This window comes from Trichechus manatus, unplaced genomic scaffold (assembly GCF_000243295.1).
Source record: "Trichechus manatus latirostris isolate Lorelei unplaced genomic scaffold, TriManLat1.0 scaffold00130, whole genome shotgun sequence".
Lineage (NCBI taxonomy): Eukaryota > Metazoa > Chordata > Mammalia > Sirenia > Trichechidae > Trichechus > Trichechus manatus.
In genome coordinates, this window is record NW_004444066.1 from 2859804 (window position 1) to 2877988 (window position 18185).

At 39.0% G+C, this 18185-nt stretch overlaps 1 protein-coding gene across 2 annotated transcripts in view; it reads left to right on the forward strand.

The window, feature by feature from the left end:
• The window catches only part of HTR4 (5-hydroxytryptamine receptor 4), a 224046-nt gene that overhangs the window by 144545 nt on the left and 61316 nt on the right, over positions 1–18185 (forward strand). For both annotated transcript variants that reach the window (XM_004384919.3, XM_004384921.2), the window contains one exon: positions 5047–5615. In XM_004384919.3, the coding sequence (XP_004384976.1) occupies positions 5047–5615 (569 nt within the window). The remainder of the gene's footprint in view (positions 1–5046; positions 5616–18185) is intronic.

Consider the following 18185-nt stretch of genomic DNA (forward strand, 5'->3'; position numbering starts at 1 on the left):
TCGTGAAGAGTGTACTTCTTAGCTCAAGTAGATACATGAGAGTAAATGGGCAGCTTCTGTCCAGAGGTGAGATAAGAAGGCAGAGAGGGTTAGGAGCTGGTTGCATGGACGTGGGAAATCAGGGGTGGAAAGGAGGAGTATGCTGTCACAGTACAGGGAGAGCAATTAGGGTCACATAACAATGTATGTATAAATTTTTGTATGAGAGACTAACTTGAAATATAAACTTTCACTTAAACTACAATTTAAAAAAAGCAGCTAGAAGGAATATACAGAGTCTCTGTACAAAAAAAGAATTGGTCAACGTTCAACCATTTCAGAAGGTAGCATATGATCAAGAACCAATGGTACTGAAGGAAGAATTCCTAGCTGCATTGAAGGCACTGGCAAAAAACAAGCCTTTAGGAACTAACGGAATACTAACTGAGATGTTTCAACAAACGGATGCAGTGCTGGAGGTGCTCACTCATCTATGCCAAGAAATTTGGGAGACAGCTACCTGGTCAACTGACTGGAAGAGATATATGTTCCCATTCCAAAGAAAGGTGATCCAACAGAATGCGGAAATTATCGAACAACATCTTTAATACCACGTGCAAGTAAAATTTTGCTGAAGATAACTCAAAAATGGTTGTAGTAGTACATCAACAGGGAACTACCAGAAATTCAAGCCAGATTCAGAAGACGACATGGAATGAGGGATATCATTACTGACGGAACTTGACTGAAAGCAGAAATACCAGAAAGATGTTTACCTGTGTTTTATTGACTATGCAAAGACATTCAACTGTGTGGATCATAACAAATTATGGATAACATTACAAAGAAAGGGAATTCCAGAACACTTAATTGTGCTCTTAAGGAACTTGTACAAAGACCAAGAGGCAGTCATTTGAACAGAACAAGGGAATACTGCATGGTTTAAAATCAGAAAAGATGTGCGTCAGGGTTGTATCCTTTCACCATACTTATTTAATCTGTATGCTGAGCAAATATTCCAAGAAGCTGGACTATACGAAGAAGAACAGGGCATTAGGATTGGAGGAAGACTCATTATCAACCTGCAATATGCAGTTGACACAACCTTGCTTACTGAAAGTGAAGAGGACTTGAAGCATTTACTGATGAAGATCAAAGACTACAGCCTTCAGTAAGGATTACACCTCAACATAAAGAAAACAAAAATCCTCACAACTAGACCGATAAGCAACATCATGATAAACAGAGACAACACTGAAGTTGTCAAGGATTTCTTTTTATTTGGATCCACAATCAACACCCATGGAAGCAGCAGTCAAGAAACCAAACAACATATTGAGTTGGGCAAGTCTGCTTTAAAACACCCCTTCCAAATGTTAAAAAACAAAGATGTCACTTTGAGGACTAAGGCGTACCTGACCCAAGCTATGGTATTTTCAGTTGCCTCATATGCATGCGAAAGCTGGACAATGAATAAGGAAGACTGAAGAAGAATTGATGTCTTTGAACTATGGTGTTGCGAAGAATATTGAATATACCGTGGACTCCCAGAAGAAGGAACAAATCTGTCAGGAAGTACAGCCAGAATGCTCCTTAGAAGGCAGGATGGTGAGAATTCATCTCACATACTTTGTTCAAGTTATCAGGATGGATCAGTGCCTGGAGAAGGACATCATGCTTTGTAAAGTAGAGAGTCATCGAAAAAGAGGAAGACCTTCAACGAGATGGATTGACAGTGGCTGCAACAATGGCCTCGAACATAACAACGATTGTGAGATGGTGCAGGACCTGGGAGTGTTTCATTCTGTTGTACATAGGGTCGCTATGAGTCAGAACTGACTTGATGGCACCTAACAGCAGCAACATTTAAAACAACAACAATAATAATGTCTCGAGTGTTTTAAAATATATGTAGAATTAAAATACATAAAAACAACGGCATAAAAGGCAGGAGTGGGTAATTGGAGCTAAATTTTTTAATATCCTTACATTACCCAAGAAATGGTAAACTTATTAATATAAAATACACTGTAATAAGTTATCTCTGAAATAAAGAATAATAAAAGAATGCATAGCTAATGAGCTAACAGAGGGAGAAATAACGTGGTAATACTAAATAATTGATAATTCCAAAAAAAAACAGTAAGGGAGGAAGAAAATGGAGCAAAGATCAGGAAATAAATAGAAAACAGATAAGATAGCAATATAGTAGACAAATCTAAATCAATCAGTGATTACATGAAATATTTAATGATTAAATTTTTCAACAAAAAGACACTAAAAGACAAAGGTTGTCAGTCTTAATAAAAACAAAATGCAAATATATGCTGCCCTTGAGAGAGGCCCCTTATACAGGAGACAGAAAGATTGAAAATAAAATAATGAAAAAAGATTTACAATGTAAACACTAATCCAAAGAAAGGTGGTATAACCCTACTAATGTTAAAGATGAAGTTGGATTTAAAGCAAGTAATATTACTTGATATACAGAGATATTTTATAAAATACCAATTCAATAAGAATATTACTATATTATAAGACATGATACTAAGTATGTGCACAACTAATAATATAACATCAAGATTTTATATATATATATAGATATATATATATAGATATAGATAGATAGATAAAATCACTTTGGAAAACTCTTTGGCAGTATTTACCAGTTACTATATATATATTTCCACCACCACCACACCCCCCCGCCCAACACACACATTGTTTGATTTGATTCAAGATTCCAATCAGGTAGGTAGATCATGAGGATTATGGAAACAGAGTTGTAGAGAGCAGAACATACTAATAGACTGAGATGGCCTAGTTGGATTGAAACTGAGGATACAGAAAAAGCAATTGGGGCTGACAAGAACTGGACAATATTTCATCATTTTGAAGACAATGTTCTTATGGCATGGAGGAAACAAGAGTGCTAATCATAAAACAGAAGCAGAAGCTCAGTCTGACAAACATTCAGAAAGGAATGATATCAGCCAGGACACACTCCAGTAACAAAGTTTAGAACACAAGACAAGTCTAATCTAAATCCACTGGAAAGGAAGTCAAGGACACATGGAGTGTTTTAATGATGTAATCAAGTTAACTTTACAATTTCATTAAACAAACAAACAAATCCACAATGAGGAACCACAACACGCTGACGGTACTGAGTGTTAGTGAGGATTTGGAGTAACTGGAACTCTCATACCCTGGTTGTGGGAATGTAAATTGATACAATCACTTTGAAAAATGGTTTGGCGGTATTTGCCAGTTGTCATTGAATAGATTCCAGCTCATGGTGACCTCATTTGTATCAGAATAGAACTGTGCTCCTTCAATGGCAGGCCTTTATTTTGAGGCACTTCTGAGTGGACTTGAACCTCTACCCTTTCATTTCGCAGATGAGCATGTCAACTGTTTGCACCACCCAGGGACTCCTGAGTATGTGCTTCCCCTATGACACAGCAATTTCACTCCTAAGTATATGCCCAAGAGAAATAAAAATATATGTACACACAGACACACACACACAAACTTTTACAAGAATATTCATAATAGTTGTATTCAAAATAGCTAAAAAGTGAAAAAAAAACTCAAATGCCCATCAATAGTGGAATGGATAATTGTAGTTTAATCCCTAATACCACAATTGAACAAATTACTGGTATATGCAATAATACAAACGAACCTCACAGATACAGACTGAATGAAAGAAGATATAAAGAGTATGTGCTTTATTATTCCATAGATATTAAGTTGGAAAACAAAATTAACCTATGGTGACACAGGTCAGTGGCTACCTTTGGGTATAATGATGACTGGGAGAGGGCATTTGTGAGTTTTCTGGAATGCTGGTAATATTCTATAGCATGATTTGAGAAATGATTACACAGGTGTATTTATTTTGTAATAATTACTTCATCTGTGTGTATGTTTACTATGTATGTGCTTTATATGTATTTTATTTCAATAAAATATTTACTGGAAGAAGCGTGTCAAAAAGCGTAGATAGATCATTTAAAATCAGGGCTGGATTTTGCAACATGGAGGTCATTGATATTTTGATCTGAGCAGTTTCAGTGGAGTGATTGGGATGAACACCTACAAAGAGGGAGTTCAGGAGAGTTAGTTGGGGCAGCAAGTATTACCTAGGTCCCGACTCTTCTGGTTGTATTCTAAGGCCCTTCATGATCTTGCTGTGCCCAATCTGTATAATCTTTTCTCCTGTGATTCCAAAATAATCTACCCTTTCTTTCTCCCTAACTTTAAGGCCCCTCTTGGCTATCGTTCTATACTGAGACTTTGAATACTGTGCTACCAAAATGAGAACAGCCTTTAGTAGAGCACGGAGTAAGCAGGGAAGTGCCCCATGATATCCCCCAAAAAACTAGGTTTAGACTAGCAGATGCAATGGTTCTCAGATGTTAATTAGCTTCAGAATTTTTTTTGTTTTTTAAAGAAAGAACTTGTTAAAAATGAAGATATCTCAGCCCCACTCCCCCAGAAGTTTGGGCGAGTAGGTTTGTGGGTGGGGGTGGGGGTGATAGGAATCTGCACTTATAATAAGCATCCCCGATGATTCTGATGTTACTAGTCTATAGATACCCTGTTAAGAGACACTTGTATACTATGTGCAAGCAGACAGGAGAGGGAAAAGAGAGACAAACCTCTACTACCGGTTGGGTAGGTGGAATGAGGAATGATTTTGTACCCATTTTGCTTCTGCTCTTCCCTGGAGTTTTCACCCCTCTTTTACAGACAAAGCCGCTGCACCCTGAGATGTGATCATATATCTCTTTCTACCATCAAGGTTCTATATGTTGTAGGTTTATAAAACTCAAACAAAGCTGTGGTGATAAACTTTCTTCTTTCTTTCCTTTTCCTTTGCTCTTTTTCTTTTACTCTTCCTTTCCCTTCCTTTCTTGTTCGTTCCTTTCCCCTTCTTCCTATTTCATAATCCTTCCTCTTCTTTTTCATTCTTTTTTTTAACTCATTCTCCACCTGTTTCCTCCTCTTCACTTCCTCCTTCCCTTCCTCCCTCTCTTTTTCTCTCCTTCCAATTCTCAGATAGAAAAAAGAAAGTTCAACCAGAACTCTAACGCTACGTACTGTATCTTCATGGTCAACAAGCCCTACGCCATCACCTGCTCTGTGGTGGCCTTCTACATCCCGTTCTTCCTCATGGTGCTGGCCTATTATCGCATCTATGTCACAGCTAAGGAGCATGCCCACCAGATCCAGATGTTGCAACGAGCAGGAGCCCCCTCAGAGGGCAGACCCCAGCTAGCAGACCAGCACAGCACACATCGCATGAGGACAGAGACCAAAGCGGCCAAGACCTTGTGCATCATCATGGGTTGCTTCTGCCTTTGCTGGGCTCCATTCTTTGTCACCAATATTGTGGATCCTTTCATAGACTACACTGTCCCTGGGCAGGTATGGACTGCTTTCCTCTGGCTCGGCTATATCAACTCTGGGTTGAACCCCTTTCTCTACGCCTTCTTGAATAAGTCTTTTAGACGTGCCTTCCTCATCATCCTCTGCTGTGATGATGAACGCTACCGAAGACCTTCCATTCTGGGCCAGACTGCCCCCTGTTCTACCACAACCATTAATGGATCCACACATGTGCTAAGGTGAGTGCTTAGGGGGTTGGTGAATTTTCTCAATTTGCATTGCTCAGAAGGGGTAATTCTCCAGTTTTGTGTTCCTAGAGGGGTCATTTCTGAAAACCTATGCAGTGTTTGCAAAGATGAAAGGAGATTCTATCATCTGGTCATAGACTAGTTTAGTGAGGAACAGTTCAGGCTCTGGAGGGAGGCCATCTGCATTCAAACCCAGTCTCCATAGTTCTGTGACTTTGAGCAAGTCACTTAACCATTTGGAACCTTAATTAATTATTTTTTTTTTAAATTAAGATCGTAACCACTACATGTATACCACAGAGCTTTTGTGAGGATCAAATTAACTAATGTATGTAGAGCACATAGTATAGACTCTGACATCTAGTAAGCACTTAGTAAATGTTATCTACTATTATTGAAAAACCATCTTTTAGAGTAGTGGTTAAAATATGGGCTTTTAGGGGCCACATAAACCAGAGACTCCATCAGCCTGAGACCAGAACTAGATGATGCCCGGCTACCATCAATGACTGCCTTGACAGGGAACACAACAGAGAGTCCCTGACGGAGCAGGAGAAAAGAGGGGTGCAGAGCTCAAATTCTAGTAAAAAGACCAGACTTAATGGTCTTCCTGAGACTGGAGGAACCCCAGCAGACAAGGCCCCCGGACTCTGTTAACCTGGAACTAACACCATTCCTGAAGCCAACTCTTCTGACAAAGATTAGACTGGACTATAAGACATAAAATGATACTTGTGAAGAGAGTGCTTCTTAGTTCAAGTAGATACATGATACTAATTGGACAGCTCCTGTCTGGAGGTGGGATAAGAAGGCAGAAAGGTATAGGAGCTGGTTGAAGGGACATGGGAAATCTGGAGTGGAAAGGAGGAGTGTGCTGTCACAATATAGGTAGAGCAACTAGGGTCACATAATAATGTGTGTATAAATTTTTGTATGAGAAACTAGCTGTAAATTTTCACCTAAAGCACAATTTTAAAAAAGGCTTTAAAGTAAAGTAGATTTTATTTTGACTCTCATTGACCCTACTAACCATCAGTATAATCTCCATAATCTCTCTTGGTTTCACTTTCCTCAATGGTAAAAATTGGCAATAACAATAATGTCCGTCTAGTAGGATTTTTCTGACAATTAGAGATAATGTATTTATATTAGGGCCTGACACGTAGTAAGTACTCATAATACTATTAATAAAATTATTAGTATTAGGAGCATTGGTAGTAATAACATCTGGCCTGATAGCCTAAGATGGTCATAAAATGACATGATAAACAAATAAAAATAGAACAATAAATACCCAATAGTAATACAATATAACAAATGACATAACAGAGGTATGGGAATCTAGAATGGGATTATGAGCAGGAAAAAAGATGATTTGTCTTAGGGGAATCACATAAGAGCATTTTATAAGAATTTGAGACATGGAGGGGATATCAGGAAAGCCATTATCGGCAGGGAGAGCAGCATAAGGAAAGAAATGGAAATACGAAAGAGTGATGGACTTACCCAAGGTTGCATAGGTTTGATGGAGGTGGGAGTGACTTTAGAAATGAATGCTGAGAGACTAATCATAATGCCTCTTTCCAAACCCTGAGAATTTTCTGACTACCCTGGACTAGAGTTATTCTCAGCTGTGAAGAGCCTTGTGAGATAAGTATATTCATCCTGTAGCAAAGAGGAATTGTTAACGATATTTTTTCTTTTCTGTGCCCTGGGATGCACAGGGATTTCTAAAGAGCAGCTCCCTCATTGAGACAAGCTTTTAATTTTTCTGATGATGACAGTATTCAGCTGTTCTTGCAGCTGAAAATTGGGAGAATTTTCATTTATGTGTGTAAGAAAAGAAGAGAAAACAGGAATTGCTATGAAATACAAATGCTATGTATGGCTCAGAGACTGCTCAGAAGCATGAGTTTAATTTTCTGCTTACCAGTGTGAACAGACTAGTAGCTAAAGCCTAGAATGGTGTCGAGATTCCTGCTGTTGGAAGGGCCTCAAAGGATGCTCCTATAGGCTGACATTCTCTCTTAATTATTATGCCTTAGTGAGTGTCATAAAAGGAATCCAACCATAAAGTAAAGTGTGTGTATGAGAACTTCTATGTGGGTGCCAGATAGTTTTTAGCTATTTAAGCTAGCAGTTGCCTAAGTACAGGCTGTCGACAACTTAACAAACAGCGTATGCTCCACCAGTGCATTTGTTAAGTGAGCTGGTTAGAACTTGGTGGCCTTTCCCCATAGAAACAGTCATAGAAAGGGTTTGGGGATTTCTTGGGCAACTCAAGAAATTTTTCTTTACTCATGCTGTATACTATTTTATCCCTATTGCTTTTGGAAATCCTCAGTGCAATCGTAAACCAATGAGACAGCAGTTTGGAGATGGCTACGGATGTCTTTTCCGTGTTATATTCCTTACATTTCTTCACAGGGTCATGAAAATGCAGGAAGATGGTCTTAGGTATTTTTTTCTGTGGGGATGGAGAATCTTTTAAAAGTAAGGATCAATCATTACAGAGAGAAGACTATTTGAAACCTGAATCCACTAGAGGATAAGTCTTACAAGAACAGGGATCTTACCTGTTTCATTCACTGCTGTGTACCAAATACAACATACTTGATATATAGTAAGAACTTAACTATTTTATAATTTAATTAATGAATCCTAAAATTAATTTTCCAGATCAGTTATGTTATGACTTAACTCGACTTAAGAAAAATTTGCAGTTTTCCTGAAAAATCACGCAAGTAGGGCATTAATAAATTCAGGTGAGTTTAAGAAATATAAAACTAAGTAATGAAAAGTAAAATCAGCCTTTATCCTGTAATCCTATCCCTATCCCCAGAGACAACAATTAACATTAGTCAGGTGACCTTTTCGATACATTTACAAGCATTTATAAAAATATACAAAATCATAGATTTTTTTGCCTTTATTTTATATAAGTGGAAGCATTCATATGTATTTTTCTGCACCTTGATTTTATCTTTTAACAGTACATCTTGGAAATCATTCCACTTCAGTACATACAGATCTAACTCTTTTTTTTTTTTTAACTTCCCCACAGTCTTCTGTACTAAAAATACATGTTGAACTTTATTTAATTATTTCCCATTAGTGGGCATGTAGGTGTTTCTCATTTTTTGCTATTACAAATTGTACTGTTTTTAATGTTCTTGCACACATTTCTTTATGTATGTGTCAGTATTTTTTTTTCAGATAGCTACCATAAGTGAAATGCTGTATTGACATTTATGTTCATTTAAAATTTTGATGTATACCATAAAATTGACCTTCTACAACACCATAGCAATTTGCATTCTCCTCGGTTGAGTGTGAGAGTATCCTCTACTCCTTACTCTCAGCAACAATGAATATCATCAATCTTTTATTATTTTGCTAATTTGAAAAAATACTTTTACGTAATTTGCATTTCCCAGATAATTTGGGAGATTAGTTATTGACTGTATTCATTCTTCATATATTCAGTCTTTTTTATATCAACTTTGTTGTATTTTTCTTATTAATTTCTGGGTGTTCTTTACTATATTCTGACTATTAAGCCTTTGTCATATAATTTGCAAATACATCTCTCCATCTTCTACTTGCTTTTTAAACTCTGGTTAACTTTTATCATATGTAAGTGTCAAATGTTGAAAACAGTATTCTTATATGACTTCTCACAGTTGGTCAATCTTCCTTCATGAAATACTTTCCACACTGATTTTCCAAAACACCATACTTCCCTGGTTTTTCTTCTACCCCACCATCAATCCTTTTCTTTGCCTCTTTTATTGGTTCTTCCATCTCTGTCTGGTCTTTAAATGTTTGAGTTCTTCAGGACTTGGTTCTTGATACTCTTGTCAAACAACACTCTCTTATATATGATTTCAAAATCCATAGCTGTAAATATCATCTACATGCTGTCAACTCTCATTCAAAGTAGTGTCTCCAAATCATAGCTCTCCTCTGAGCTCCAGACCAGAAGATCTCGTTTGCTTCCTTGACAACCCCATGTAGGTGTCTCTTAGGAATCTCAAAGTTAACGTGCCCAAAACAAAATTCTTATTTCTCCACATGCCCTCCTCACTTCGAATTTCCTTAGTCTTCCTAATCTCTATAAATAAAACCATCATCTATCATGTTACTAAATCCAGACATCTCCTTGTGGTTCTCAAGGAGAACTAACATATTAGAGGGCAGACTCTAAAAAAGGAGAAAGAATTGGATAATACTGACAAAAAAATAAAGTTAAATAGGAATAAATGTAAAATCCAATCCTAGGAGCAAAATATGAATCACAAAAATGTAGGATGATGCTTGAATAAATTTACAGCTGCATGTGTAAAATTTGGAATTTGATAAGTATGCCTTCATTATCTTCATCCAAGACATCCATTAAAAAGGTACTGGACAGGTCATCAGAGAGCTACTTCCATGTTATTAATAATAGTGTTCATGATACCTAACATCATTCCAGACAATAGTGTGCCCATTATTATATTTAAGCACTGTGCATATATCATAGCATTTAACTATCACAACACCCCAAAGAGGTAGGTATTATTATTATCATCACTTTAAGGAAACTGAAGTTTAGAGACGATAAGTAATTTGCACAGAAGCACACCGGTAGTAAATGATGAAGCCAAAATTCAAACCCAAGGCTTTCTAACCCTAGGACCCAGTCTTGTCTGGTCCAGGAAAAGTCAGAGTTAGGATTACCACCTCCCGTGCTGATCTTAACCATTTGGATAAAGTTGGTGAGTCATTTATAAATCTACCAACTCAGTACCATCCTGCTCGTATTTCTCTGTCTTGTCTACACCCAAATCATGGCAGACCCGTTAGTTGTTCAAATCCAGACATTTTCAATCTCTTTTCTAAAAAAGAAATAAGGTTAGTTCAAATGGGCCTATTCTTAGTGATCTCTTGTTGGTTTGCCTGGGTACTCATCAATCATTTAAAGACATAATCAGTTTAAAAGACGTCCACCTCAGAATGGATATCAAACTCTTCCTTTTATAGTTTGTAGAGCACACCTTTTTCACATTCTTTTTTTAATTGGGACACTGTCCTTTACTTCCTCTTGATGGCAATGGCCTGTTTATAGTACTGTTTCTCATGGTGTTTGTGCTGCTTTAGACTGTAGAATTCCTTGTTAAGGTTCTATTAGACCATATGTTCCTAGAGGGTGGAAACTGGCTTTCTCCACTATATACAAATAGTCCTTCATGCAGTGCTTGAAGAAAAGTAGATGAGCAGGTGATTAATACGTTTTTTCAGTTGATGAAATTTCTTTATGATTGTTCTCAGGTTTATGAAGGATTAAAATGCTCACAATTATAAATTAACTGTACTTTTTACATCTTTCCTGAGATCCTAAAAAATATAGAAGGTTGGAGCCTTGGTGGCACAGTGGTTAAGAGCTATGTCTGCTAACCAAATGGTCAGCAGTTCAAATCCACCAGCCTCTCCTTGGAAACCCTATGGGGCAGTTCTACTCTGTCCTGTAGGGTCACTATGAGTCAGAATTGACTCGATGGCAATGGGTTTTCGGTTTTAATCTACAACCTAAGGAAAGAGATAGGGAAAGCCAGTTCATGACAACACTCTGGGATTGTAGAACAACTTTCTCTTAAAGTGTTTTTGAGAGAATGGAATTTCAGTTTTCCATGTTGAATTAGAAACAAGCTAATCTGGCCTTAATAATTTAGAATACTAGGTCTCCCAAGCTTGGCCCTATCTTTATAGCCCTTTGTTATGTATAATATTATTAAACAAAAAGATGGATAGCCAATTTAATAAAATATGTTTTTTCAAGGAGTTCTCAGAGGACTTTGATCCCTAAAATTGTACTGACTAATATGTGTGTAGTAGCAGAGATGTCTGCAGTTGTGTTTGGTTGTTTTCTAATGGCCTTCTTTGGAAATACCTAAGCCAGGATCAAGATAGAAGTGAAAATACCATTTGGTTGGCTGATTAACTAGTTTATCTTAATACGTAGGTTACATAACCTTCTAAAAATTTTCCAAACATGAGTTATTGTGATGTAAATGTTTCTTGGGGCAGTTTTAATTTTGAATGCACACATGTATTAAATAGAGGCATAATGCCAGTGTGTGGGCAATATATTCTGAGAGACTCACTATGTGTAGAAACTGATAATTAGTGAATTTGGAACCAAGTGTCTCTCTCCTTGTCAGATCCTTAACCTGGTCCTGTGGCTAGATGTTCCGCATCCACCAACACCTTCCTTAGTCTCATAGCAGGCACTTTCCCTGCTCTTGGAAACCCATACCACACATGCTGGCAGAAAAGGGAGGAAATAACCTAATGATAAAAATTGGCCTGCATTCCTAATAAAGTCAGGAATAACACAAGGATGCCTTATTACCTCTACTGTTCAACATTGTACATCTAACACCCAAAAGACAGAAAGAAGAAAGTGAAGTATAAAAATTGGGGGGGAAAAGAACAAAACTGCTATTATTGATAAACAATGTGGTAATTTACATTACCATTGTAAACTGTGAAAACTAAAAAGACAGTTCACAAGGATGCCCAGAGATAAGATCAGCACCCAACAATCAGTCGCTTTCCTACATACTAGAAATAACCAATTAGAATGTGAATTAGGGAAAACAGTACCATCTACAGAAGAAATAACTCTAAAGTTCCTTAAAAAAAAAATGTAAAAGAAGAGTGTAAGACCTTTACTGAAGGAAAAGAGCCAGGAGTATTGCTAAGGGCTCACTGTGGATAACAGAAGAGATTGCTGTAAAATCCAAATTTTGCTGTTGAGGTTATAGGAAGCTCATCAGAAGTCCAGGTTTGCAAATTCTAGAACTTGGTTTATTAGGCTCTGAGATGTGATTCACAGAAACCATTTACTGAGCACCTAAGGTACCAGACACTATATATGCACTGATATACATAAAGATGAATGAAACTTAGTATCTCATTGAGCTCATAGTCTGAGGAAATAGACACATGAGCAGCTAGCCACAGTACAGTGAGTATCACTGGAGATGTGTACAAGTTTTAACAGGAGCCTAAGGAATTGCTACCTAACCAACAATTCCCTCGTCACCACCGATGAGGGTTGTCTTATCTCTTCTTGAACTCCTGCAATGATTGGAGCCAGGACTGGATGAGCCTGCTTCAGTGGTTGGGGAGCCCTAGAGTTTGAAAAGGTCTTCCTTGTATTGAGTTGAAATCTTCATCCCTATAACTTCTACCCATTGGCCCAAATTCTGACTTGAATAAGAAAAAACCAGGCTATGTCCTTTTCATTGTGATGACCCTTTACGAATATTTTAGTCATATGTCCTGTAAAAATGGCATGGCGGGGCCAGCATCTGACCTCCTTTAACTTCACAAAGGGGAAGGAGAATCAGGATCAACGGCCCAAGGCTGACTCCTTTGAGTCAGAAGCCAGGTGTGCCTCCTCCCTCTCCCCTTTTTACCAGTTCTGACATGTCCCTCCCATGGCACCCTCTACTCTGCTGGGTTCCATAATTTGTTGCAGTGGCCACACAGAACTCACTGACAATACTCACAATTATGGGGCTTGCTAGGGAAGTAACAGGTTACAATTCAGCAGCAGGAACAATCAGGATACAGTTGTCCCTCAACCTGGCCTCTGCCCTGCTCTGGCAAGTGTTACAAAGTTCTTTTAGCCCACTCCACCAGTAAGCCTCTTGCCAGAAGGTGCTCAGGTTTCTTGTTCCTGGGTCAGCAAGCCCCTCTGCAGCTGTCTTGCATTGGTCTCCTGATTCCTGTTGTCTTGCACTGCCATCTCTAGCTGTCTTCTGTGTTACAGCTCCTCTCCCTGTCTCCTGGATCTAGAAGGTTCTCAGCGCAGGGATCCCAGGTCCAAAGGACAAGCTCCACTCCTTGCTCTTCTTTCTTGGCAGTATTGAGATCCTCCCTTACTGCCTCTGGGATGGCTCATTTTAAGCCTAACGGAATGGCAGTACTGACCAATCCCCTCATTAGGGTTCGATACACCTTATTGCATGGTCCCACCCCCATAATGGTGCCACGCACCTTATTTACATTATTAGCAAGCTATCCAATTCCCTTGGTGGGCCACGAGCACCTCATTTGCATAATCCCACTTAGTCATTTGGTGGGAGTTACAAAATCTATGGCTAGAAGGGTCGTATTAAGTAATTCACTGCATCACATGTCCCTTCTGAGGCTTTTCTTTTAAGAGTAACTATTCCAATGTCTGCTATTATTCTCCATGCAATATTGGGGGAGGCTTGGAAAACATAATTATGTGCCCTTTTTTTCAGCCTTTATTTTTGTTTTTTTGATCATTTTTCCCTCAAAGTATGGTCAGGAGACCACTTGCATTAGAATCACCCGAGAACTTAATAAAAACACAGATTCCTGGATCCCGTTGACTGAATCAGGACAGGGCTAGGAAAATATTTTTCCAAGATGAGTCTTATTCATATTAAACATTGAGAACCACAGTCTAGGATTATTATGGATTGGAATGGTCCAATGTTTGCTGGTTGCACTTCAGAGTTTATGACACATACTCTAATTCTTAGGTTCTTATAGAGTCTCTTAAAGGATAATTATTTTGTCTGATGTAAACTAGTAAAATATGGGAGAAAATTCCTTTTGAAAGCTTGCTTTTGTTCAGTCATGATTGAAGCCATGTGACTGTCTCCACTTGTGATGCACAGTGCAACCACAGTCCTTTTACCTATCCTTATATGACTAGGCCATAATAACTAGATGACTAGGTAGCTGAAAGGTGATGGGAACAAACCCTAGTTGGATTTGATTTCAGGGTTCTTTTTCCATTAGACAAATGCCAAGGACTTTGCCATTCTTGTTCACTGCTGAGATCTAGTAAACTGCATGGAACATTGTGGGACTGGACAAATGGATGAGGGATGCTTCTGTCTCTGCTCCCCTGGCCCAGCTTCTATTTAACTGCTTGATACCTGTTTCAATGATGATTATCTCAGATGATCCAAGGCAGAGCAGGGACTAAGGGCACTGACTGTAACCTCAGAACAGAGACTTTCTCTACATGAAATCTGCTGAGGATTCCAATTTTGGCCTCTTTGGTAAATAACCCCTGTCCTGCTTATCTCATTTCCTGACTGTGAAAATCCAGCGAGATAACGGATGTGAAATTGCTTTGCTAACTGCAAAGTTCTGTCCTCGTGGGAAAGACAATTAAGTTATAAGAACAGACTATTTATAAGTTAGGCAACACAAGCAGAGATTGCATACCAAGTTTAGCTTTGGAGATGGGTTTCTCTATAATCACACCAGGCCTAGATCTCTTCTCTGGTTTCTCAACTTCAGACCTTACTGAAACCTAGGACACTTGCCCAGTTCCAACAAAGGCTGCAAAATTTTGCAAGCAGTTTGCAAAGAGCTTCTTGCCTATATAACTTGGCTCTTGGCTACTATCCCCCGTCATCCCCCAACAACCCCCCTGATAAACAGGTTTCCCATTGACCTGGAGATCTTTAGACCTGTAGTGTCCAGTAGGGTAACCAGTAGCCGCACGTGGTTATTTAAATTTTAATTAACTAAAATTAAATAAAACTAAAAATTCAGTTTCTCAATCCCACTAGTCACTTTCCAAGTATTCAGTAGCCACATGTGGCAAGTGGCTACTATAGAACATTTCTATCATTGAAGTAAGCTCTGTTAGACAACACTGCTACAGAGCTATATGAATCTTCTCTTTGTAAGGAGGCAATACATCCTTTCCCTTAGTGTTAAGAACCTCATCAACTAAAGGTCAGTAATAAACATATATTTACTACATAAGTCATTGACACTTCCATGCATGAGATTAGCATTTTCAGATTCATATATGTAATTAATTGTTGTGGTTAAGCACTGTCGAGCCGATTCCAACTCATAGCAACCTAATGTACAACAGAACAAAATATTGCCTAGTCCTGTGCCATCATCACAATCATCATTATGCTTGAGCCCATTGTTGCAGCCACTGTGTCAATCCATCTCGTTGAGGGTCTTCCTCTTCTTTGCTGACCATCTACTTTACCAAGTGTGCTGTCCTTCTCCGGGGACTGGTCCCTCCTGATAACATGTCAAAATATGTGGATGAAGTCTTGCCATCCTTGTTTCTAAGGAGCATTCTGGCTGTACTTCTTCCAAGAAGGATTTGTTCCTTCTTCTAACAGTCCGTGGTATATTCAATATTCTTTGCCAATGCCATAATTCAAAGACAAATTTCTTCTTCGGTCTTCCTTATTCATTGTCCAGCTTTTGCATGCATATGAGGCAATTGAAAACACCATGGCTTGGGTCAGGCACATCTTAGGCTTTAAAGTGACATCTTTGCTTTTTAACTGTTTAAAGAGGTCTTTTGCAGTAGATTTGCCCCATGCAATGCATTGTTTCATTTCTTGACTGCTGCTTCCATGGGTGTTGATTGTGGATACAAGTAAAATGAAATTCTTGACAACTTCAATATTTTCTCTGTTTATCATGATGTTGCTTATTGGCTTAGTTGTGAGGATTTTTGTTTTCTTTACATTGAGGTGTAATCCATACTGAAGGCAGTGGTCTTTGATCTTCATCAGTAAGTGCTTCAAGTCCTCTTCTCTTTCAGCAAGGAAGGTTGTGTCATCTGCATATTGCAGTTGTTAAAGTGTCTTCCTCCAATCCCGATTCTGAGTTCTTCACATAATCCAGCTTCTTAGATTATTTGCTAAGCATATACATTGAATAAGTATGATGAAACACCTGATTTTAAACCACACAGTATTCCCTTGTTCTGTTCAAATGACTGCCTCTTGGTCTATGTACATGTTCCTCATGAACACAATTAAGTGTTCTGGAATTCTCATTCTTTACAATGTTGTCCATAATTTGTTATGATCCACACGGTTGAATCCCTTTGCATAGTCAATGCATTAATAGAGGAGAAAAATATGAGGATAGGTAAAAAGTGAAAGTGAGCAAGAGACTAAGAGAATGAGTTTCCAAAACATCCCAGTAAAAGAAAAAAAGAGAGACTTTGGGGCAACATGGCACTATAGACAAAAGCACCATGCCATCCCTCCATAGCAAAGTTCCGAAAAACCAAGCTAAACAGAGAAAATGACAATTCTGAAACACTAAGCATCAAATGAAGAGATAAAGAACTTGGCCAAGCACCAAATGGAGTCAGAAACTGACAGAGAACAGAGAGTGAGGAGAGATACATGCAGACATCCTCTGTCAGCTAACACAGCACAGATCCGCCATCTTGGACTCCTATTGGAGATTGGTGAACAGACAATACGGGAAAGCAGCTTCACGGAGCTTCCAGCAGGAGACAGAACAACTGGAACCAGCGATATACACTTTCCCACTCCCACCCTTCTTCACTCCCACTCAGCCTCCTCTGCTTTCTGAGGCCACAGTCTCTTAGCTGGGAAGCACTGGCTTCACCCCAGTGCTGCTTGGATTCCACCCGCCTGCGCTGGCCAGCCCCCTGAGCATCCTTTGTTGGCTGCTGGTGTTGCATTTTTCTACTTCTTTTTATTTCTTCCATACTTCTCACCACCACCCGCTCCTTACTCTCAAATACCTGGCTCCATGCGCCATCTATGCTTCTTCCTGAAAGACTGTGAAACACCACTCGAATGTGAAACTGCTTCCCGGCCTGTGCTGCCATGCTGGTGGGATCATGGGGCTTTTTTGTTTGTTTGTTTTGAATTGTTTGTTTTCTTTTTCTTTTCTCGTATTGGGAGCCTGTTGTAGCTGGGCAGTACTGTGCGGCTTGGGACTTACCCCTTCATTTTGCACAGACATGCAGAGGGATCTCTGAGGGCATTTCTTTTTTCTTTTCCTGTTTTTTTGGGTTTTTCTTGTTCTTTTTTGTTTATTTGTTCTGTTTTCTCCCTTTAGCCCTTTTTGTCTTTCCTCATTGCTCAGTTTCTCATCTCTCTATATGTGCCTTCTCTTCCTGTCTCCTGAATACCTGGTATGGAGTGACACCTCTACCGCTTCCAGCCAGGCTGTACTTCATATCTTGGGAGCAACGTCCCCGGACTTCACAGCCACACTGGTGGGATCCCTGGGGCCTTTGTTTTGCTTTTTTCTTTCTAATTTTTATTTTTCATTTTTTTCTTTTCTTCTTCTCCTTTTTGTTTTTCTCCATTTCTTCAGTCTTTCATCTCTCCACTCCAATGGCAACCTCCTGTAGCACTCTTTTTTGTCTGTTTGTATGTTTTTGGCTCCTGTTGCTCTCTCCTCTCTCTCCTCTTTCCCATACCAATCTTAGCTCCACGCATCACAATCTCCCCCCTCCACCATGCCTACCTGCATCGTGCACTGAACATCACACCCCTCAAGCAGCACAGGCACAGCCTACTGGAACCTGCCGTGCACTGATTCCCAGCCCGCCCTGTTGGCTGTAGTACATGCCACAAGCAACCCATCTCAGCAACTCCTCTTCAGCTAGACCTGCTCTGCTGTACCATGGTTTTGTTCCTGCATTATTTTCGTGAATTCTTCTATTTTTTTTTTTTTTTTTTGGTCTGTATTTTCCATGAATTTGTCTGC